This window comes from Zonotrichia leucophrys, chromosome 14 (genome assembly GCF_028769735.1).
Source record: "Zonotrichia leucophrys gambelii isolate GWCS_2022_RI chromosome 14, RI_Zleu_2.0, whole genome shotgun sequence".
Lineage (NCBI taxonomy): Eukaryota > Metazoa > Chordata > Aves > Passeriformes > Passerellidae > Zonotrichia > Zonotrichia leucophrys.
Genome location: NC_088184.1, coordinates 6,443,181 through 6,467,416, shown reverse-complemented (window position 1 = coordinate 6,467,416; position 24,236 = coordinate 6,443,181). Strand labels below are relative to the sequence as shown.

At 40.9% G+C, this 24,236-nt stretch overlaps 1 protein-coding gene across 1 annotated transcript in view; it reads left to right on the top strand.

The window, feature by feature from the left end:
* Positions 1-22,970, top strand: part of LOC135454311 (uncharacterized) — a 73,498-nt gene extending 50,528 nt beyond the window's left edge. The window contains exons 48-70 of the mRNA XM_064726306.1: positions 1,337-1,449; positions 2,301-2,382; positions 2,571-2,708; positions 3,369-3,531; positions 4,210-4,331; positions 5,749-5,889; positions 6,345-6,458; positions 6,844-6,972; positions 7,419-7,580; positions 9,201-9,365; positions 10,243-10,408; positions 11,676-11,860; positions 12,410-12,502; positions 12,770-12,974; positions 13,802-13,989; positions 14,665-14,762; positions 15,153-15,337; positions 16,399-16,601; positions 17,025-17,214; positions 17,842-17,984; positions 19,803-19,922; positions 20,295-20,434; positions 22,562-22,970. Of these exons, the coding sequence (XP_064582376.1) occupies positions 1,337-1,449; positions 2,301-2,382; positions 2,571-2,708; positions 3,369-3,531; positions 4,210-4,331; positions 5,749-5,889; positions 6,345-6,458; positions 6,844-6,972; positions 7,419-7,580; positions 9,201-9,365; positions 10,243-10,408; positions 11,676-11,860; positions 12,410-12,502; positions 12,770-12,974; positions 13,802-13,989; positions 14,665-14,762; positions 15,153-15,337; positions 16,399-16,601; positions 17,025-17,214; positions 17,842-17,984; positions 19,803-19,922; positions 20,295-20,434; positions 22,562-22,577 (3,261 nt within the window). The 3' untranslated portion in view covers positions 22,578-22,970. The remainder of the gene's footprint in view (positions 1-1,336; positions 1,450-2,300; positions 2,383-2,570; positions 2,709-3,368; positions 3,532-4,209; positions 4,332-5,748; positions 5,890-6,344; positions 6,459-6,843; positions 6,973-7,418; positions 7,581-9,200; positions 9,366-10,242; positions 10,409-11,675; positions 11,861-12,409; positions 12,503-12,769; positions 12,975-13,801; positions 13,990-14,664; positions 14,763-15,152; positions 15,338-16,398; positions 16,602-17,024; positions 17,215-17,841; positions 17,985-19,802; positions 19,923-20,294; positions 20,435-22,561) is intronic.
* Positions 22,971-24,236: the final 1,266 nt, after the last annotated feature.

The following is a 24,236-nucleotide window of genomic DNA, read 5'->3' as shown; positions in this document are numbered from 1 at the left end:
TTTGATGAAAGCTGTCACTTGAGTTACATTTGCATTAATCCAGAGCACTTCCCGTGGCCTCAGTGAAATTACTCCAGGTTTATATACAAGTGCAGCTGAGAGCTGACTTGGCCCAGTTTATCTGAATCCTCATTTAACCTAAGTACAAAGCCAGTGGTCAGTTTCTAGGGAGCCTGGTCAGGTACCTGAAATCCCCATTTCCAGGGTTAATCATTTCAGGAGGACAGGTATTTACTGTCACTTTGCAGCTGATAGGGCTCACAAAAGTAGAAAGAACTTTTGGTAGAAAACAGCTGTCCTTCATACCTAGAGAACTCCTTGCCTTGGTTAAACCACTTGTAGCACAAATATCTAAAATGCTTCAGTGTTGAATAAACAGAGGTAGATTTATATTCCAAACTACTTGACAGGATCAACAAAGGCTGTGTCTGTTTATCCCTTGGGAGAAAGAAGCATTTCTTGAAATGTCCCCTTCCCTTGTGAAGGGGAGTACACAGAAAGACATTTCCAACTGATCCACCACCTTCTCCTCAAAAAACAGGACATGTAGCTAGGATGCAAGAGTAAAAGTCAACTTTCCTGAACATAAACATTAGATCAATATTAAACCTGCACATTAAGTATCAGTGTTTCAAGGGAATATTTACTGCCAACCTTTCATTGCAAGGTATAAGGTATTTTCCCTGCTTCTTCCCCATTAATATTTATGAAAAGTCTTTTATCTAAATGTTTGAATGAAAAAAAAGAAAAGCTGAGGTGGTAATTCTTGAGGTGTCTTATTCATTTATAAGGTATGAGTATAACCAGGGGACTTCAGAAATTACTGTTCCCACAGACTTTGGCAAATACCAGAGTTGCTATTGAAATGTGGGAAATGGCCCTCATCTCTCCCACAGAGGTTCTTTAGCATTTTCAGGATGAGGCTGTAGATGATGCAGCAGTTGTGGGAGGAATGCCCTGGAGCAAAATATTGGTGGAGCCTGATCTGTTTATTTTTAAAAAAAAAGCACAATTTCTTTCTGGTAGATGAAACATGAGATTGTGGAAGACATAAACAAGAACCAGTAGCTTTAGACTTAAACCAGATAGGGGTGCATGGAAAGTAACACTAATATTTGTCAATAATGCAAATGGATAGCTATGGAAACACACAAGAAAAAGGAAAACCTCTCATGAGGCTCTTGGTTTCCATCTAGCAAGCACCCAGAAGGCCTGTCTGGGAGATAAACTTCAGTCAAGATGATGGTTTTAAGGGAGTCAAAAGATTGTGCTCAGTTGAGGTGAAATGATTGGTAGAAGTTATGGCATGTGATTTGTTTATTTTCCCCCTCCACAGATGACAATTCAAGAAGTCATGACTGAAAATGAAACTGAAGGTGCTCTGAGGCTGACCTATGAAAAAAACAAAAACTTCTCCTTTTCCATCAGCAGAAAAAAAGACCAGCAAGGGTAAAAGGGTCATTCTGAGCACTATAATAAATGTCATTAGGCCACTGATTTCCATGGAATACAGTTAATGTATTCATCACCACATCACTGGTGAAATGGATAACAAAACTTGGGTAAAGTGAGTAGTCACACCACACACTCTGTAAACCTCAGGGAGTTTCTGAAGGGCTGCAGACAGATTCTTCCCCTCACAGCTTGGGACCTGTCTCTGCCTGCCTACACAGAATCCACGTAGCAGACTGTGAAAGAGTCATAAAACTCTAGGCCTGGACCAGACAAGTACTTAAAAGTATAACTTAACTTGACATAAATATTTAAATCTTATTAAATTAATTAAACTTATTAAATTGTTTTGGCACAGTTAAAACTTGTAAAATTATGGTGACTTGATTTTCTAAGTTGGTGTCAATATGGCTGTATCTGCACAAAACTCTAGGCTTTTAAGGGTGTTTACAGGTGTGATATTTTTAGCCTTGGGGTATTTCAGATATTTCTTAAGTTTCTAGCGCAAGACCTTTGCACTGAAAAGTCTTGTAAGTTCTGTTAAAATCTTTAATAATTGTAAATTCTAAGTTTATAAACCATGACAGTGCTTGCAAAGTCAGATTCCAAAATATCTTTCTCATTTTTAAAAAGCTGATGCATTTGGTATGGCAAAATGATTTCTGGTCCAGCTCATTTTGTGTGACTGTATCAAAAACTGGGAGCTGGGTAAGTGTTCAGTGGCAGGTGCTGCCATTTTAACTCTAAAAGCTGTGGCAGACTTGGAGCTAACTCAGATGAACTTGTGCTGCCAGCAAGAGTGGACTTTGTAAAATATTGTTGAACAAGAGAACATTTCTTCCCTTTAGTGAAGAGTTGAATATAAAAGCACTCCAGACTCATCCCTTCTTTCTACAGTACTTCCCCTGTGCAGCACAACTGTCTTCTAAGGTAACTATCTGCAAGTAATCCATGGCATACATCACTGTAAAGTAGACTTGTCTAATGTGTTAGGAGTCAAGCTGCTTCATTTCTAGTACTAGTATCTCTAACATTTTTTTATTATTGAGGATGTTCCTGTTTTTAAAGATGTTAACAATTACAGTATTTTTTTTTTAATTTAATGGGAACTTGAAAAGGTAAATTATGATATGAGTGAAGCAAAAGGCAAACTCTACCTCAGGATGGAAAAACGGGATTTCAACGTTTCAGCAAAGCTAACTTTGACTGGAAGCAGCTACAGCAATGCCATTGAGGTGGCACAGACCATGGCCCAGGTTGGTACCACCCACTGCTGGCACAGGCAGGCTGTGACAGGAGGGCACTCTGGGGGTGGCTGCCAAGCAGGGAAGGACAAATGCAGCTCCTGCTGTGTGAGGTGTTCTGCCCTTGATTTCTGCAGTAGCATGAGCAAACATTTGATTGTGGATTAGTTTGAGTTTATATTTGTTTGCTCCTATAGATGGAGCACTCATATAGGTTTTATAGGAAATAAGAAAAATAATGTGCTACAAACTGACCCAGTTTTTGTAATGCAGGGACCTCACATCTCTTTCTCTAAATAAGAAAAGACATCACAAGTACCTATTGTTGTTTGTGCTGTCTGCTGGATTTATTTTGTAACAGTAGGACTCTTGATGGTTTATTCTGTGAGATAAAAGAAAATCAAACTGAATAATAATCAAAGACTGTTGTAAAGGGAATACTCACTTGTTTATGTATGTTCCATTATTTGCAAAGACAACTTTTGTAGAAATGAAGACAAGTAGAAATGAATAGTTGCTCGTATGAGAGCAGTGGGCTTAGAGTATCATTGTACTAGACCTTTAAAAACACATTCCTACAGACCCCACAGGACTTTGGGGTACCAAAATTACACTCAGGTTTTACCTTCTCAGAGAACTTGGGGTTTAATGTTTGCCCTCTTTTATTTTTAGTTAAAAATTCTTCCAAGACAACTTATGCTTATGACAATTTACCAAAAAGACAACAGAACTCATCTGCTGAGGCACATTGCCCTGTGGGATGGCAAAGAGCTAAAGCTAACAGGCACTTACACTGGACTCTTCCCAAAGCTGCCTGGAGGCCATGGCATTCAGGGTAGGTTTCTCAAGTCTTTTACAAGTGTTCAAAGCAGACTATAAATAAACTCCATAAATCTGATTTCAAAATGCATGTCCAAAGGGTTTCAATCCTGGTTTCAGTTTAGGGCTTCTAAGGTCTGATTTGCTTTAAATTCTTTATAGGGTCTGGCTGTTAAAAACATCCACTTCACAATTCTCCTTCTGCTTTGTGAATATGGAACATAGAACTTGAGTGCTGGGTGCTGAAGGGAGCACTGGTCACACTGGCTGCTACCTCGAGGTGTTAATCCCTTATGTTGAGACTTTATGATGTGAAAATAGAGAAGCTAACTGCACTTACCTGTTTGAGTGTTGTAAACTGTTCCTCTTCCAGTGTAGGGCCATCTCAGTTTCACACAGATTATTTCCCTGGTTGTTGTTGCTGAAGTTGCTCTGGGTGTAGCTGTCAGTCTTTTGGTTATTGCAGGTACCTGCTGTTCTGCTGGTAAATAGAGAGAGGGTTCTGCTCTCACATCTCCTCGTGTTGAGCAGACATCAGCACACTGAATTCCTTGTGGCTGCTGGGTAGGGGAGTGTGTGTGGGCAGAGACCACGTTTCCCTGGGAGCCAAGGGATGTCCTGCTGCTGTGGGGAAATGTCCTGGGAAGGGTCATGATTCCTGGTGGGAAATGTTACTTGTTTGTTTTCCTTGCAGTGGAACTTCTCCATCCTCTCTCCATCCCTTTTCCACGGCATGCCTGGGCCAACTTATATGTGAAACATTCAGCACGCAGTCACCAGGATGTCCTTACTGTCATTTGGAATGAAAAGGACAAGGTACAGTGGCCCAGAGCAAATAAATGTCAGGAGGGTATCAAGACTGTTTCTTGGGGTTTTTTTGTTTGTTTGTTTGTTTGTTTGTTTTTTGTTTGTTTTTGGGGTTTTTTTGTTTGTTTGTTTTTCTTTTTAATTAAAAAAGGAACTAAGCAAGCCAGGGAATTTGACTATAAGGCAAACTGTCCCCCTTCCTGGATGTATAAAAAGTTCTGACTGTGAAAGCTGAGTAGCTGATATTCTTGTAGGAAGTATTTTCAGGTCATAGGATTTTTTTGTTTGCAGTAACCCCACACCTTGCTGCTTAACCAAAGGTAATGAAATGCATCAGCTTCAAAGCACTGGGTAAAGGCCTCTGAGGGTAAGTGGGAAGAACAGCACAAATGTCATGCTTAAAGCAGCTTATGGACAAAGAAATAAAATCTAAGACAAGTGAGCAAGTGTGAGCATTAGTTGAGATTGAGAAGGATGAAGAATTCATTGCATGGGTATAACAGTGGGTTTACCCACACAGAAGAGGACACATACCTTGCTTAGCATTTTCAGCTTTATTGATTCAGTCAAAGCGCTTTTGTATTTCATTCTTTCACTCTTCTCCTTATTAGCAAGACTTACAAATGTGGAACAGTTGAAACCAGTCTCTGTTTTCATAAAGTAAGTCATCACTATTTTTTAAAGATATAAAAAAAGTGAAAAAAACTTGGAGAACATAGGGTAGGTTGACTTTCAGATGTGGTTAATTTGGGACATTTTCCTGACTTGCTGCTAACTGTGCTATCTTTATATGTACATCTGAAATGCAGCACTTTGGCTGAGTATTACATTATTTTCTGAATAATGGAAAGATAGAAGACAATGTATAAAGTATGCTACCACACATAAACATAAATGTGCCTGCAAAGAGCACAGATTTTTTTTTATTTCTTTAATAAGTGTTAAAATTCCAAAATTTACTTTAGCAGTTGTACAGAATGTATTTTTTACTACTTCTTAAATCACCACAATTATTAAAATCCCACCACTATCTAAATTACCACAAAAATATTTTCCTCTCAATAACTTAGCAGAATTTAGTTCCTGTTGAAGCAAATGCTTTTTCTTGTGTTTTAAGTTTGCAAGTTATGTCCAATGATTCAGTGCAGCCTGCAGTGCCTAAAGATGAGATCAAAATTAAACTTCAACATTTCAATGTTCATTATTTTAGTAAAATACAGAGAGTAGTTCTGCTTTGAATTCAAGCAGCAAAAATTGTTCTAATTTTACCATTAATTTACCTCACTTCTTCAGAAAGGACTTTACTGTGCTTGTAATTCATCTGAGGACAAGGTAGAGGGAAATCTTAACTGGGTGCATGTTTGAGGTCAGTATGTGAGAGGTGTTTTATTTCACAAGTTCCTTTCCATCTGTTGACGTGGCTCAGATATCAGTGTCGTCTTCTCTGAGGATTGGAAGGCACCGGACAAGCTACAGAGCCACTGCTGCCCACCCATTTAATTACACTCTGAAGGAGCTGGAGGTGCATTCCCTGTCAGAAAGAAGGGGCAGAAAGTACAACCAGCAGGTGAGATCATGAGGCTGGGCTGCAAAACACACAGCTGTGATGCTGCATTGACTGTGAGTGTGCCTTTCATCCCTGAGAACTGCAGAACCAAGAATCATCCTGAACAATGTAGACAGCACTGAGTTCTGTTATCTCCTTGTGTCCAAACCAGCAGCACTGTTTCCTAGCCAACAGTCTTGCACCTTTAGTATTGACCCATTTTGGATGGGAGGAACCCAGAAATGCCCAGGAACCTGCCAAGCAATGAAAATGAGACAATTTTTGTCCATAAAGCAGTGAACAAACTTCTAGTCTGCACATACAAGAAAAGCAAAACAAAAAACCCCACAACCTTACAATAAAACCAAACCAGAAGCCCTTTGATACCCCTGTAAAAAACATGTTTGCCTCCACTGCATGGGGATCATTCTGCTGGTTCTGGTCTTGCTGCTGGACAAATCCTTCTCTGCTTTCAGCTGCAGGTCTCAGGGAATGCTGGGCAGCCTGCTCACCTCCAGCTGGGGCTGGAGGATAAATCCAAGATGGACATCACTGCCTGGGGTGGCTGTGTGACACTCTCTGCAGGCCAGGTATGAGTCTTACATGCCTTGGAAGGGATGAGTGTAGCTGAATTTCTGTGTTTGATCCTCACAGAATGATTTTTTTTTTCTGTACTTGTTACCATATGAAAGCCTTGAAGTCAACCATTTTGTGTCTCAGAGGAAGAAAAATAAATGCTGTGGCAAATTCTGTTTCATGATGCCAGACATGGTTGTACTTGGGCTGCAGCCTTCCCTCAGGCCAGAGCTGTCAGTCCCTTAGGTTGGCTGGCAGAGCCTGAAGCAGGATTTCAGGGTACAGACCAGCCAGGGTTCTCACAGGGTGTGCTTTTGTCCAGGAAACCCACTGCCTGGGGATATACTGAACACTTTTAAAAAAATTACTTTTATGTGTTAATTTTTTCCACTTTTCCAGCTTCAGAGAATATTAAGCATGGAACACCTGCATGCATGTGGGTCTCTAGAGCAAAGACCAACATTGTTTAGTGAATACCTAGATCTGAACTGGGATGACAAAAAATTCAAACACAATTTCACATATGAGGTAAGAGAAGGCAGTTGACTCACCATTTTTATGGATGCTGTTCTCAGTGAATTATTTTGGTTTTAGATGTAATGTTGAGTGGATTTTAAGAAAACTTCTATAGAGCACTGTTTTTTTGTGAAATATTATTTCACTTTACCTCTTACATTTTTCTCTACACAGGAAGAAAGCTAAATGGGGCATAGTTAAGAAAGAAAGGGTTCTTCCAAACTAGAGGCTTCATCTGTGCCCTAAATTTGCAAAACTTGTAGGATGGGGACTGGTAACAAGGCTGATAAACTAAAACATTGTCAAATGGAAATCTTATGTTCTGAAAATGTTACATTAAAATCCTGAAAAACAAAAAAAAGCCAAATAACAAAATTTTAATAACAAAAGCCAGCCCAGGGATGGGATGAGTGGGCTCCAAGGAGTGTCTAAGATCTTGCTGTCATCTTTCATTGCAGAGAAATCAACTCTTGTATCCTGATAAGTTTCAGTTAGAAGCTGTTCTGGAAAATATTTTCCTGACTCCATGTGCCAAACAGAAGATTCTGGGTAAAATAGAAACAAACTACACCTCTTGCCTGGATTACTATTCAAGCTTTGAGTTCTGTGACCTTCCAAATGTAAGTCTCACTTAAACACACTGAACCTATTTCAGTTTAAATGTTATTACTCATTTGGAGACTTAGTTTTCCTCAGCTGCAACTCTTCAGAAGACTTACCATACTTCTGTAGCTTAAATAAATAAACAGTGTCATTTGATGGACTGAGGCAGAAAGGTTCTGTTTGCTACTACAGTGTATTCTATAGGTTCTTTTATGGTTGAAAACTCTCACTTCCTCCATGTTCTTTCTTTCTTGTTCCTCTTTCAGAGGTATCTTAATTTTATGTTTCTGGAGAATACCAAAACAGGCTCATAAGTGATCAAAAAGGAGACTAGAGAGGAGTAAAAGTGCTTTCCTTCCCCTGTGGGTAAACGTCTGCTGGTTTTTATGATTGCTCTGCTGGTAGTGATGGATTTTTGAACCATAATGTAACCTTATTTTTCTATTACACACATGAACTGAAGGCCACCCATCATCTTCCTTAGGTGCATGCTGGTCCTCAGAGTTGCTTGTAGACACTCACACAGAACTTGGAACCTGCAATAAATATCTCACTCAGTTCCCAGTGGCTGAAACACATCTTGCCTTCCTTATTTAGTGTTAGAGCAGCTCATGCTCTGTTGGCAACAGGAAAACTTTTTCCCAGACCAAGGTGTGATAGAACCTGTTCACAATGCCAAGGTGTAAATGCCTGTCACTCCAAAAGCAGGTACCTCTGTACTTTTGGATCCTTCTCTTCAAAGGTATCATGGTTTAAGCCTAGCTGGAAATTAAGCACCACAGCCACTCATTCAACCCCCTCTATCCCTACCCTCTCCCTGTGGAATGGGGAGGACAATCAAAAGTAAAACTTGTATTTTTAGATAAGAACAGTTTAATAATTGAAAACAAAGTAAAATAATAATAGTTACTACTAGTAGTGAAAAGGAAAAAAACTAAATGCACAAAACAATTGCTCATTGCCCTCTGCCCAATGTCAGACCCCCCTTGCCAAACCCAGGTTTGCCTGTTCCAGGTAACTCCCCCCAGTTTATGTACTGGACATGATATTCTGTGGGGTGGAAAATCCCTTTGTCATGTTGGGACATCTGTCCCAGGTGGGCTTTTGTGCAGCTCCTCACTGGCACAGCAGGAGAGACACACACACAAAATTCCTTGACTAAGGATAAACAACTGAGCAAAACCAAAACATCAGTGTGTAACCAACCCCATTCCCATTCCAAATCCCAAACTGTACCAGCTGGTGAGAAGAAATTAACTCTATCCCAGTAGAAACAGGACAGTATTCACCTCACTTCCCATATATCCCCAGCTTTATCAAAATGTCTGGCTAGAGTAGCTGAGAAGTGTAGGAGCAAAAAAACATTGGACCTTTTAACAAAATACAGTTCTCTGCAGCTGTTCCTCTGGTCTTGGGGTGTAGTCACTGAAATGCTTTGTTAGAGCACAGAAACTGAGGATGTAATGAAGACAGTGCTGTGAGGAGCAGGGGGATGTGCTGATTTTTGAAACTACAAGTTCTGTTTGTGGTGTAATTTAATGAGAATGCTGCCACTGTACAACTTCTTGCTACTCAAAGCAGAGCCCATTTGTTTGAAAGAATTTGGAAGCTTTAACACCTTTTTTGTGCATACATAGGTAATTGTTTTATCTGGAAAGCACCAGCTCAACAAAGATGACACCATTTTGCACTCAGAGGGCAGATTCCACCTTGCTGATGGTGGGAGAGATGAGGGGCTGATTGGAATATCCATAAAGAATCAGAGCACTGCTGATGTGAAGAACTATTCTCTGGAAATTGAAGTGAGTTTCTATTTTATTTTACTGCCACTGGGGTTTGGTTTTCAAAGGCCTGCTGCCATCTATTTCCCAAAGAGATCAGGTGCAGGCAGTGACTGTAAAACAGCAAGCAGCAAAACACTCCTGGTTTCTGTAGTGCTCTCTAAAGGAGCCGTCAGGCAGCGTCCATGCCTGTGACCGACAGACAAAGGAAGGCACCAATATGAGTTCTCTGTAGAGCTGTCACAAATAAAGCAGATGTGTTTCTAGTGGAGTGTTTCCTTCTTCGTTTTTCTCTCCCCTCCGCCCCTGTTTTGCATTTGCTTTTAATTTCCTGTGAAATTTAAATGGTGGAGACACCGATGGAGACAACAGAGCGAGGCAAAAAACTAACGGGGTTGGCACCATCCAAACTCTTCATTAGCAGGAATGTAGGTAGTCAGGCACTAACTGAGACAATAGATCATCCCTTAACAAAATTATGATGATGATTTAATCATCAGTAACAAATACTAAATTATTTTTCCATTCCTCTCTCTTTACAGAGGAGGGAGATGAAATGAGTATCAGCTGCTCTGCATGAGCTTGCTTCGTTCTGTGTTTGGAATAAATGGCACAAATCAGCAGCTTCACAGAGAACTGACTGGGACATTGTTTCTTTCATTGCTTCCACTAAAATTTTGTCCACAAGTCTTGCGCTATCCAGTCATTCAGCTCCTGGGCCAATCACTCAGATGCTTGTGCCTCTCAGTGAAACTCCTCCATAGTGCACAAGCATTGGGAAACATTTCCCTCACCACTTATCCTTTTGTGGGCAGCACTGATAATTGAGCACCATCTCTAAATGATCATTAATTCTGTGTGGTGGCTTTGAATAAATGTTTTTCCTTTATTGCTGCAGTTAAGAGCCTTTGAAGATATTTGGCTAGGCCTGACAGGAACTGCTGCTTCCTCATCTGTCCAGAGCCAAATCCTGGTGGAGGGGATTATTGATCAGAAAGAGAAAGTAAAAGTAGCTGCTTCAAAAGGAAAGGAGTGTTTTCAGTACTACATGGGGTATCTGCAAGGTATGTATGTATCTCACTGACCATGCTCTCAGCCACAGGACTTTGGCTTAGGTCATCCTGCAAACACAAACACCATGGAGCTGGACTTGGTGATCCTGCTGGGGCCTTTCCATCTGGGGCTATTCTGCAACTCCCAGTGCATTGCTCTGAAGAGACAGGAAGAAAGTCGTGTCTCTACTCATTTCATTCAAGCTATGATCTTTCAGATAAAGAAAAGCTGAAATTTAAAATTTGTTACAAAGTTCAGTTTGGGGCACATTTTTGTATTATTACAACAGATGGTAACAAAAGACAGGATTAATTTCCTCTTGATTTAACCATCTTAAAGTTTTGTGCCTTGTTTAAAATAATAATTCCAAATTCAATAAAGGAAATGAGAGAGGCACCTCCAGAGACTGACTGTACCACATGTTGGAGCAGCTGTGAGAGCTGGGATGTGTGCAATCCCTGCCTGCAGTGTACTGTCTCACAGCAGTCAGCTCTGACTAACAGAGAGGAAAAAAAGGCCGTTGTTTCAAGTTGTGCCTAAATTCTAGATTAGTAAAATAAGGTGAGATGAGCTGCAAGAGGTGGGGCTCATCCACATTTCAGCTGCAGTTAGAGCTGGGTGCAAACCAAATAGGTTTGGTGGTGTCCCAGTTGTCTCCCAGCCCTTGTTTCACTTAGGGATTTGCTATTCCACCCTTCTGCAGGGAAGTTTCTCTCAGGTTCATGTCCTCACCTGTAAGTGCTATGATGTTTTTGAGATTAGGACCATTAGTTTGTGAATCTCTGAAGTGAGAAGTTTGTAGAAATGACTCAACTCAGCTCTCTCAACCCATATTCTACGTGTATCCTGCCAACCACTTGTTTATGCTCATCAGTGCTTCTGTAGAAAAGACGTGTGTGTGGTGGGTGGAACTGACAGGCTTCCATTTAAGGGCTGAGCAGTTTTGAAACATCTGCAACAAAGGACACTAAAGTGAGGACTAAAGTAGAAAAAAAGGCCTTGTAAATCGGTATGACCGAGAGATTTAGATTTACATTAATCCAGTGCTGCCTTTGCAGTAGCAAATCTGTCTCTGTAATTCATTAACAAGCCACACAGAAGAGATCGAATCCTGATACTGATCTAATTGTCTCTTGTTAATCTCTTCTGTTTTGTTTTTCCCTCCACACCTAACACACTCAAGCTCTGATTGATCACCTAAGTAATTAAAAACTGGCTTTGAAACAATGTCTGTCAATGTTGTTCCTGTAAATGAAGGCTCTTTTTTCATTCCTTAAGGGGATTTGGAAGAAGGAGTGGAAGTCAGTGCTTGTTCTGATGGGAAACACAGGGCTGCCATTAACACCTATCTCATCATCAATGGTAAAAGGCAGGAAAACGTGGGACAAGTAACTCTAGCAGCTGCTAATGGAAGCTTGAGTTTTCTGGCCCATGGATGTGGGGATCCAGTTCTTAAGGCTGAGGTGAGACCCTTGAGTGGCTGTTAACTGCAGCGTGATTTCCCCAGAATTTTATTTATTTTGATGGAGCACCTTCCATGCAGGCGAGTTGGTGAGTAACCAGGCAAAATGATGCAAAGTTTTAATTATTTTCACGTTGATGTGAGAAGTTACCACGGTGAGAACTAAGAAATTCAGCCATGCCTAGAGATAGAAAATACGGGACCTTCTTCTAAGGGGTGGATCCTCTGAGGAGGGTGAGTAAAGTGAGAGCAGCAGTAACTGTGCAGCCTGATGGTTACAAAACTAATGATCAGAATCCTGAACGTACTTTCACTTTAATTAGGGCAGAGTTTCACATACTCTCTACTTGGGGAAGGCTTTTTGCTTTTTACCGTTTGTCTTTTCTGTTCCCTTGTCTGCATTGAATAATGCAGAAGTAGTTTCCCCTAAGAAATGTGAGGCCACTGTGGGTGTTTGCCGGCCTTTAAACTGGTACAAACTGTGAATGATTTGGATCCAGCACAAGCAATTTTAAGTAATGAATTCAAGGTTTTAACAATCTTCTCACAGAACAAGCTTAATGAAATTGGGAGCCTTTTGAAAACCACACTGAGTGAGAAGATAAAGAAGTTTGATGGACACCTGTGGAGATTCAGGAGATCAGTAAGTGTCTGTACATGATCTGTGAAAACACCATGAAGTGTTCACGCAGCGTTAGTTAAACATCATTATATTGCCTGCAGCTGTTTTGTTTTGCTCAAACATTTCGGTGATTACTCCTGTGCTGACCTGTACACAGAGACAAAAAGCGTTTAATGTATCGTGTATCTCTGCACCAACCCTGCAGAGTCAGAACTGCCTCGCAGTGACGCCAAAGCTTTGCTTGAGATCACTGTGTGTTTTTAAATCGCTTTTTTGGAACCACTGTAGGTGCAGCATGTTGGTTTCCTGTCTGAAGCAGCTGGCTGGCCTTCAATGGCCTTGCAAAGGGCAGCAGGATTCCTGCACAGCGGGGCCACGGCTGTCGCCCAGGTGTGGAAGCAAAGTGGAATTGGGCACGTTCTGAGAAGCAGGATCCCACTTTACCTGGAGAAAATTCAAGATGTTGTCCAGCAAATGCAGAACGAATTACAAAGTAAGCAAAACGGAGCAAAGCAAGAAGAGGGACAATGTCAGTGCAGGTCAAACCAAACTTCAGTGTAAACTACAAAACATACTGAATAACACAAAAGTTTCTATTTTGATCTAGGAAGAAGTGCTGAGCTTGGCTCTTAGTGTACAGAGTGAGAGCCTTGATGCAATAAGCTCTAAGAAGGCTCTCTGTGAGCACCTCACTAATGAAATCAGTGGTGAGGCTCTTTCTTGGTCACAGGAGGCTGGGTTCAATTGGATGAGAAGAGAGTCCTTAATTCCTAAGCTGAAGTATTTCTGCTAACAGTTCCCTGGCAAGCCTTTCCTCCCAAAGGGCTGTTCATATCCCTCCTTGAGTTTTTAATGCTTGTACTAATTGGATTTCACTTGATCTGTTTCTTTCCAAGCCTATCCAGTAGCCACTAATTCAGTGTTCAGCTGGACTGTGGCCCATACTGAAACCTTTGAGAAATGTGGTCAGCTGGAATTAGCTGTGAGAACCTTCAGTTCTCACAAGGGTAAAACCTCACTTAGCTCGAGGCTATTCCCTCTCAAAAGTTAAATTTGGTTGATATACCATAACTGAAATCAGTTGTGACCACACTGTCCCGTTGCTCAGCAGCAGTGTGTTTATAAGGGGTCAGGGTCAGAGCTAAATGGCTCTTTCAGTTCACAGCAGTGCAATGTCCTCACTGCCATGGAAACACCGCTGCCTCCTGTACTGTTCTGTGCTCCCCCTTCACTTCTGCTGCAAGCTGGGTGGGAACAAACAAGCAAACTGCCATTTGTACCAAACCAGCTAAGGTTGTCTCATTAATGTGCTTGCTTCAGAGCCATTAGCAACTTTGAAAGATGCCTACTACGATGTAACCTTGAAGCCACTGGATGAAGTCTGGAAAGAGAAGACAGAAGAGCACATGAAGAAAATCCTGGCTTTCTTACCCAAGATTGTAAAAGATGTGTGGCTAATGAAACCAATTCAGATGGCATTAAAGGTGGTGAAAGCAGGCTTGGATATGGTCAGTATAACTCTGTTCTCCATTTCCAGTTCAAGGCCTACAAATTTAAGTCAGCTTTGAACTATGGATGCACATACACATTTTTGTTTATGGAATTAGTGCAGTTGTCTTTCCACATAATAGCTTGTGCACAGCTGATTTACTGTTCTTGCAGTATTTGTCCTGCTTTGAAAGAGTACTTTTCCACCTAAAGGAGATGGAAAAGTCTTCAACTAAGTCTGGTTGAAATCACAGCAGCAGTATCCTGTCATTGATGTAGCTTTTACTTTTCTTGCATAGAGAGGAGAAATTGTGATTCCAATAAACAAGTGTACAAATATATCTAGGCTCTTCTAGTTGAAATGAAAAGCATAAAAGAGACATCATGAGGCTAATTTATATTATTAAAGATACCAGTCCTTTCTAAACTACTGAAGCACATTAACTTAGTGAATCATTGCTACACTTTAAGTCATGTTATTTAGGAGGAATATATTTCTGTCCATTGGTGTTGTGACTAGAGTCTGTCCTCTGGGTATTATTAACCTCTACATGACAAGGTGCTGTCAGACAGGAGGTAAATGCAAGAGACACTGAAGTAGTATTTTGCATTTCTTGATTTAAAACTCATTTGCAAGTACTGACCCTGCCCTGAAGTCACACTGAAATTGCTTTTATAATCTGTGACTCCAACAGGCTACCCAGCAGGTGCTCAGGTGGGCAGAGGCCACGTTTTCCAGAGCTGTGAGCAAGATCCGGAAGCCCTTGCTGCACCTGTACAGTTTTTCACCCAGGTAACTGGTGGCTTTGCAGGATCCCTGCTCTGGGCAGTGCTCTAAAAGGATGTGTGCACAGTTACTCCTCAGGTCAGTGTGCAGCTGAGGGTTGTGGACAGCCACCCAACCACTCTTTGCTTTGGTCACATCACATCCTAATGTTTATTGCTGTGGGCTGCCAGACCCACTGAGTTCGAAAGGAGCTGCTGGGCAGCAAGCAGGGTATCAGTAACTGATAAGGGGCCTGAGGTGACAGGGGAAGTGCAGCTCCTGGCCAGAGGAGGGTTGTTTTTGTTGCTCTAAGCAGACTACAGTTCTTATGAATATTTCACTTCAACATTTCTAATAATAAAACAAGAGCATTTCATCAGTTCAGCAGGTAAGGGGTGCTCCCTTTGTATTCTACAGGAACTGTTCAGTGGCAGGAAAGCTGCCAGTACTACCTAAAGCAGACCTGTCCCTGCAGCTGGCAAATGTTACCACTTACCTCATTGGAGAAAAACTGATGAGGCCTCTGCAAGACCTCTACAATCTCAACATCCTTGCAGAGTACTATAGAATCAAAAGGAGGATGATGGAGAGCCCCTTTGAATGTAAGCCCTTTCAAAGTGCTGCTTTCTTTTGTACCTGGGTCTATTTCCACTGTATTGTACTGTATTCTAAAATTTGTATCTGGGATCAGAGTTTACTTAGAGATGGTCACTAATTAATAATTTTCTTATCAACTTACATATAGTCTTTCTTGTAAGATAGTGATGATATGTAGAACATCAACCCTCTGGGCAAAGCTGGCAGGCAGTAACACTGCTCTACTTAATATTCATGCAAATTTTGTAACTCTACACCTCCTACTCTGGAGACTAGAAACAGCAGGTGGTATTTATCTGCCTTATCCATATGTTCTTGTGAGCTGATGCTGTGGTGCACTGCCACTCTCACCTGCTGGCTCTGTGTCCTTGGCACAAAGGCTTGGAAACTTCAGCTCTGCTGCCTCTAGGATGAGCAAGCTCAGCCCTACCAAAGCTTCACCCACAGTACTGCCTGTAAAAGTATTGCTACATGCTACAGGAATGCACTAACAGTCCCAGCTGTCCCTTAGAAAGAATGGCTTTTCCAGAAATCCCTTTTTAATGGTTTCCTCCCAGTACAGAGAGACCCAACAAAGGGCTGTGAAAGCAGCTCCTAGTGACCCAATAATCTTGAGTCATCTATCAGCAGGGTTTCCTGGATTGCAGCTGTTTGATGCACTGATTTAGAAGGGTCATTTTTAGAGACAATTTTTGAGAATTAATATTCTTGTGTTTTCTGCATAAGAATGTATAATGTGTATTTATAAATATGACTGTCAAGTACTACAATGACAAATCAAGATGAGCTCTGAACCCTAGTTCAAGTTTATCAGAGTTTTATGGTACTCAGGTAAATCTACAACAAAAAATTAATCATTAAATTGTTTTGTTTCTGAGAAAAGTTTTTTTTGCAGAGCAACTACATTGTAATTAATTAAAATTTAAGTGTAGTAATGTCACTGTAATAATAAGTTGAGAAATTATTTTAAGAGTATGACAGCAAGAAGCTGTGTGTTGCACTATGTGCAGCATTTACTGCTCTGTGGAAAACTCACTGATGTTTCTTCTGAAATACCATTCTCCAGATCATGCTATGATAGTTGGGAGCAAGCATCTTGTGACTTTTGATGGAAAAATGTATGATTTGGCATCAAAGTGCAGTGTTCTTCTTGCCAAGGATTTTGTTCACAGTGCTTTCACTATAATACTAAATGAGGAAACTAGGAACTCCAGATCACTGTATGTGGAGATGAATCAGACTGTGATCACCATCTACCCACGACTAAAGGTAGGAAGATCAAGTCAAACATTTTTTATTTTTGGCAAAAATTTTCTTCAGCTGACAAAAAAAGTTCTTGAAATATCAATGCTTAAAATATAGATCAGAAGCACTCTCAGCCAATGGCTTTAGTGTAACAGCTTCTTAAAAAGAAAATACCTCTCCAAAGCAAAACCAGTTTACCTCAAGGGCTGCCTCTTTGCTCTCTGTATATGACAGAAACTTTTCAACTTCCCTCTGACATGGTCTAAGAGAACGGCACTGAGAGGGAGACTTTGTGCTTTTTGCTCTTTCAGAAGTTTAACACAGCCCTGTTCTTATTCCCTTAATTCTGGGCTAAGTTGTCTCATTGCACCTGTAAATTCACTGTGCTTGCCTGTGACTGAACTTTCCCTATGACAGGTGTGAAACTGCATTTTCATTTTTGAACAGACATCCAAGATGTATAACTTCTCCCTTACGGAAGAGAACTGCCAAGTGCTGGATCCATCCCTTGAAAACAGTACCATGAATTCAAGGCAAGGAATCAACAAAATAGAAGTATCTGATCAGAAAGGAGTTTCTGTCTCTTGTGACTTTCAGTATGATCTCTGTACTGTCACTCTGGCTGGGTGGCACCATGGTGAGCATCAGTGATGCAGCTGTTGTCAGCTGTTAGTCATTTTGCTATCTCTCTGAATTATCTGTATTACTGGTAGTACCAGCATCTGTGCTTTCACTTTTTTTTTCCCTCTCTTCACTTACACCCTAGAAATGGCCCCAGGCATTCCCAGTAATTGCCAAATAGAGCATGGAATGCACCATTCCAGGGAGAAGAGCAAGTTGTGGGTTACTGCTGATTCAGTGCTATAAAGCAGACAGAAATCAGAGGCACTGCAGTCAGCCCAGCCCCAAAAACTGGCTGAAATCTGCTCTAGAGCAGCTCTAGACCTGCAAGACAACTACAGAGGGGGGCCCAAAACCTCACAGAGTTTTTTGTATACTTGGAATGCATTCCTGTAGCATCCATGTACCCTACATTATTGTAAAAGTCACCCTCCAAAGATTAGCAGAGCATGGATGTGATGCTGTGATGTGCTCAGGAGCCCAGGAGCAGCTGAGACACAAGATGGCAATGCAGGCTGGGCAGCTCCTCCACAATAGAGCTGAACCTGCTGGCAGAATAATCAGAGCCCAGAGACAGCTGCTGTAATAGTCCTGCACCTACTCCTGACCATTCCTATTTTACTCCATTTCAATTTTCTCCCAGGTGTTTCAGCTGGGCTTTTTGGTACCAATGATAATGAAGCTGGAAATGAATGGATGGTGCCTAATGGTTCCTTCACTGACAACGTGAAAGAGTTCACCCAGAGCTGGCAGGTGAGGAGTGCAGGGCTGCTGCCAGAGGGCACTGTCTGACACGCTGGGCTGCCTTAGATGAACCAAAGCTCAGTAGTGAAAACAGCAGCACACTGCATTGTTCTGCTGTGTCTAGCCAGGGAAAAGGTTGCACATATTTGCTAAAAACTGTTCAAGAAATCCCTACAAATAGGCATTGAATATTTTTGGCCTAGGTAGTAAGGTAAAACATAGAGGTGGCTGTTGCTGATTTTAGAAGAAACTGATATTGGAGCTCAGTATCTTTGATGTTTTCCTCCTTACAGCACCTTCTCCTGGAATGCAAGGACAGGTGCTACTAGGTCTGGGCTAAATCTGTACATTCACCACTGAAGTTTTCTTTAGAGCTGTTAGTTCTAGCTGGGTATGTTGAGCCTCTTAATTTTCTTTGTTCTCATGCTTTACATCTCATCAATAAACAAAACTTTAGAAACAAATCTGTAAGTATCTGAAAGCAAATTTGTTCTCCATCCCCACACCACTAAGTATTCAGACCTTTTTGGAAGGTTAGCTGCTGCTGTCAGTTACTGACTTGCATAAAAAGACTCCTATAACTACCATAAATAAATGTTGTAACAATTTATACCAGCACCATTATAGCTCTGCTTAGTTCATGTATTCTGTCATCAGCTGCAAATCATCCAAATACACAAATGTGCAGTTGTACAGAACCATTTGTGAGTGCAACCTACCAAGTAAAGTAGCCTTAACATGCTCTCAAGTCATGTTGACAGGATGCTCTAGACCCCTTCCAAATCTAATTTTAAGAATCTATTACCAAAAAGAAAAGGAACCAGCATCTTACTACCACAAAGATTTTGTGACTCTTCCATTTATCCTGTCTCATAGATGTCTGAGTTCTGGGAACAGAAATCTCATTTTCAGTCAGTACCTTACTGTAAAAGAGAGAATTGCTTCAAGTATCTTGCTGTGGCAGAGATAAAGTTAATGAGCTTGCAGCCTATGTTTATGATAATGGGGCAGGATCCCAATGTGACTGACCATAGGCACAATTTTTTTTATTGCTATAAATATTAACTTCTAATATACTCATAAAAATACGAAACTCCCCAGAGACACTGAACAAAAGAATCAATTAAAAGCAATAAATAAGAAACTTAGGGTGATCCAGAAGCAGGGCAGTCCCGAGTGCCAGAGGGGCAGAATGGCTGCACTTGCACCATTGATGGGAAGGGCTCACGGTGCACTGTGAACTCTGAGTGCAGCTCGTTCCCAGGAGCTTTATCACAGCCTCTGTCATGCACCGACCCTGCACAGGACGTCAGCACAGCTCCACCAGCACAGGGCCAAGGCTGCACAACAGGAAGTGACTGAGTGACTCCTGCAGGATGAGGGTTGGCACAGAGTAAACTGCCAGTTCACTTTCCTTAGCAAGTAAAGTAACTACAGTTTACACTTGCTTAAAGAACTTCTTGGTGGTGTGGTTTTACTGTTCTTTTTTTTAAAGCCACCTTTACCTATGAGTAATCCAGCAAGGGTATGAAGCTTTTCTTTTCTCCATGAGAAAGATCTAGTGAAAGCACAACTTTGACCTGTCAGACCTATACAAAAGAGAACTAGCCAACTGCCTGCTGTGTCAGCAACTCCACACCAAACTCCTTCAGTGAATAACAGAATCAATAGCAAAAGGAAACAAGACCTAATCTGTGAGGTGCCTCTCAATATTAATGAACAATAAACATTAGAGCAGGGTACTGAGCTGCCCATATTGCCCTTCAAACCAGCTCACACTGGAAATCTGAAGAACTCATCCTACTCTGATGTGCAAAAAAACCCCTAAATACACCAACTTCAGTAATTCTGTTTTCCCAGGTAAATAAGTGCAGTCTTGTAGAGAAGAAAGAGAAGCCATGCCCAATTACAGCTAAGCAAAACATCTGCAAAGCGTTCTTTGAAGAACCACATTCACTTCTTAGGAACTGCTTCAAAGTTGTAAGTAGAACTTCAGCCAGAAGCAATGTCTCAATTATGTGTCATACTTCCAAGGAGGTCACATAACCATTGCAAGGATATAGAAGTTTAGTTGCAGAGAACTTTAGAAGCAATCGAAACAGCAATCCAGACAGAAAAGGTGTTTTTATCATTATAAATATAAATGGAGTTTTTTGACATCCACAGAGTAGTGGCATGACTGCATTGCTCTTTGGGATACAGGTCTAGAATTTGGAAAGAGAAATAACCTCCTCACCATTAGGAAGGAAATAAAGGTTTATGAATGGTCCTAACCAGGCAGGGGGGAGGGGATACAACCCAAACCTCTGGGTTTTCCTGCAGGTCCCCCCTAACCCCTCCCTTTGTGCCCAGGTGGAGCCCAAGCCATTCTACACCATGTGCACACAGGACACCTGTGACTCCCCGGCCCTGGGGGCTGCCTGCAGCTTGGCAGCAGCTTTTGTTCATTTGTGCAACCGGAATTTTGTCCCTGTGGAAATCCCTCCCCAGTGGTAAGTTTCATTTCTTTCATCACCCTGAATATTCTGCATTGCTCCAGTACTTACATGTCTCTGATGCAAGAACACACGAGAAAATAAAACTAATGAATCTGTGGCCATGAGCAAAACTGATCCTATTGCCTCCTGGCTACCTCCCCTTCCTGCTGCTCGCTCACGAGCACACCAGAGCCCATCCACTGCCCACCCTCTACTGCCTTTCTAATGTTGTCCTCATGTGCTGTGTGACAGAGGCAGAAGTACCTGCAGAATGTGTGATGTCCCCAGCAGCTCCTCCTCTTGGATACTGTTTCTGCTTCCATCCTTTTTTGGTCTCAATAGTGCATTTGGATTAATTTTAACAACAATACAAAATACTCAGGGACTTATGTTTGTACTTTTCAGTATCTAATAATGAAATTTATCTATCTTTTCAACCTTGAATATCCAGATTATCAATGCTTGTGTTTTAATGCAGCTGTCATCCAGACTGCATTGTTAAGTGGATTCCTGGAATATAGCCAAGGAAGATGAAAAGCCTGAATAGAGCACTAGCACTTGCTTGAAATTTTTATAATTACAAACCTTTCCCACTTCTGTAGTTATAGTGCCAATTTGTGTATTCCAAAAGTGACTGGAGCCATGTGTGTTGATAACTGGAGTTCCATTATTGATACTCTTGCCCAAGTAGTAACTCACTGAATTTTTACAAGACTGCAATGGAAACATTTACACCAAATAAATGGCAGAATCATGCAGAAGAGCTAATTATGCTTTTGCTTGAAATGAAGCACTTGGGTTTACTCATTTTATGCTCCATGCTTTGCTAAGGCTTAGTAATGAGAAGAGGGTGGAGTTTATTAATATATGTATTGAAGCATTATTTATTTGCATTTGTAAACTCACTACTATCTCAAAGGATTGATTTGGTGACTATAAACCCATTTGTAGTATGCCTTGAAAAATTTACAATTATTACTTGATTTCTTACCCATTAAGGAAGGGAGTAGTATTTGCAGGTGGGTTTGTTTGCCATAAAATAAAAACCTAGAATAAGAACACTCACTGTGTCTGTAAGAGCATCACATCACACTCCCACACACTGAAACAACATTGCCTGCCAGTATCTGCCTGAGCTGTTCAGGTCACTCAGCCCCTAAGCAGGGGATGATCAGGGCATTTCTGGGCAGCAGCTTGTAGGCAGCAAGTACTTTTAGCTCCAGCAGTTACAAAAACTCTTCAACATATAAATATGAAATACTGAGACAAATTTTGTTAAATCTGAGTTGAGAGAATATTCAGTTGAAAATAGAGTTTTAGAATAGCTTGGTAGCTGAATGATTGCAGTCAGCTAGTGCTGCTAGTTTGCATTATCCCATTTCTGAGGAAAAGGATTGGAATGAAGGTGGACCACAAGCTCAGTTAACGAGAACATGCTAATAAAGAAGCAAAATACATTGGGGATGTACACATGAATCAACACATTGAAAACAAGAAATACTTTTTATCTATTTATCTTATTTCATATATCCACTTTTGGACACCCTGTTTTACTTAAATTGTGAACCAGTTGAGAACAGTCCTGGGGAAAAAATGGAAGGGTTGAGGAAAGACATGAGTTAAGTCCCTAAACATGTAAACATTCTAAAGAGAAGGAAGCTGAACAGACCAAACTAAGGGAGAATTAGGTTTGACACATGAAAGAGTCTGTAATGGTTGGGTTACTCACACACAGTAACTGATAACCAACAAGTCATGACAGAAAAACAGAAAGTGGCTGTCAGCAGAAACAACCTCTGCACTACTTCCTAGAAATTCATGCTTGTCAAGGATCTTCCACTGAAATAGCTGAACTACTCAGACCTCATAAACTTTAGAAATAATGCTGCCCTTTTTCTCCTAAATGTGAATTTATCAAACATGAGAGAACCTTACATCTTTATTTCGGATTAGCGATCTAAGATAAAACCGCATCTAAAATGCTGGAGTACTTTCCCCACAGTGTTTTGATGTCATAAATATATCTGATGCTATTTTCCCTTCAGAGATTTTTTTTTTTTTGTATTTCACTGTAATGAGAACTTGCATTACATGTAATTGTACTTACTTATCACTTACCTGGAGTTCATCTCTTCATTTCAGCTCGAGCCAGTTCTGAATGGCAGACAGCAGCCCTGAAGATGGAAGAACCCTTTCAGCACCCAAACCAGAAAAGTTATTTTAGGCAGACAAGCTAGAGGCAAGAACAGGGAGAGAACAGTAGAAGAGAGAAGCATTCGTGTTAACTGTGAATATAGTGAAGTATATAAGGCAGAAAAGGAAAGATTTCCACCCAGAACCCCTGAGGGCAAGAGAAATTATTTCAGTATATTGACAAGAAACTAATAATCAACCAGAAGAAATCTGACAAGAAAGCATCAGTTACTCTAAAAAAATTCTCCCATTTGGTGGCAAAATTGCCTCTCCACAAGCCTTGAACCATAGCACAAATACACTGAAAAGCTGAGAAAAGCTCTCTTCCAGCTCAGATTAGTAGAAGTGGACTACTTTGTAAAAGCAGCATCAACAGCCTAGAGTCAGCAGAGATTGCTGACTTCTTTTTCTCCAGAAATGAAACTCCACTGTTCAGCAGTTCTGGAGAAAGTTATCTATCTTTTCCAGGGAAGTGCTCCAACACACAAGAAGGCTAAGATAGAAATAAGATGGGTAAATAACGGAAAGCAGTTAACAATTTTCTTATTTTTATGCTGGTTGATTTTTTCCTTATTAATGTACACACTATTAAATGAGAAACAGCCTTCTTGGTTTCTGTGCACCAGTTTCACATTTTCCTGTTGTAAACCCCTTGAGAGTTGATGTGTTGGGAAAAGGTGACCAATATCTACCCTACCCATGAAGTAACCTTAGGGTGTTACTGCTGCTCTTGTGTGTCTCACACATGATGAATCCCTTTTTGTGTTGTAGGTCACTTGATTTAAAAATTGCATCACCTTTCTCCACACAGTGCCTGGAATGCAGCCATTCCTTGGTGAAAGGTAACGCTGCAAATGCAATGTTTGCGTAATATGCAAACACTGAAATAATGGTGTTGGCTACTCTGACATCATGCTAATAAACATCTGACTGCCTTAGTTTTATGCTGGAGTACATTTTTATTGATTATTTGTAACAACAAAGTTGCACTGACCTCTGCAGAGAGTTGGCACTGGCTGGGTTTGGCTCACAGAAAAAGCAAGCAGCTGCCTCTTATCTCGTGTGTGCTGCTTGCAGCTGCACTGGCTTTCTGAACATTTACTCTCTAGCTTGATACAAATGAAAACATGATTCCTACACTAGTCAGGAAAAACTCCTGCAATTTTTAGCATTCCCACACACATCAGATGCTAGAAATCAAATATTCCTCTGTAATAATTTTATACCTGCACCCTTGTAAAAAGCCAAAATAGTAATAAGTATTTCTGGAAGCTACAGAATATTTATACCAGTTACTGATTAAAAAAAACACATAATTTTCTCCCCAGTCACTGAATGTCTCTTTACCCCCCAGCTAAGCACACCAAGCATCTCTGAAAAATATCCTGTGGTGACAGTTTCAGAAACAAAGAAAAATATCAGCAAGTAGAGGAAAAGATGGAGAAGAGCTCAGTCAGCAATACAGAAATACAGGAATTTAACTAAATCCTAACTGCAGACAACAACACTGAGCTGGCTGCAGACACCAGGTCTCCTCTAAAAGCTGCAGATAACTTATCACTCATAATAAAGAAGCCATTTAACCACGAAAAAACATTTTTAACTGCAGCCATGTCACTCAGTC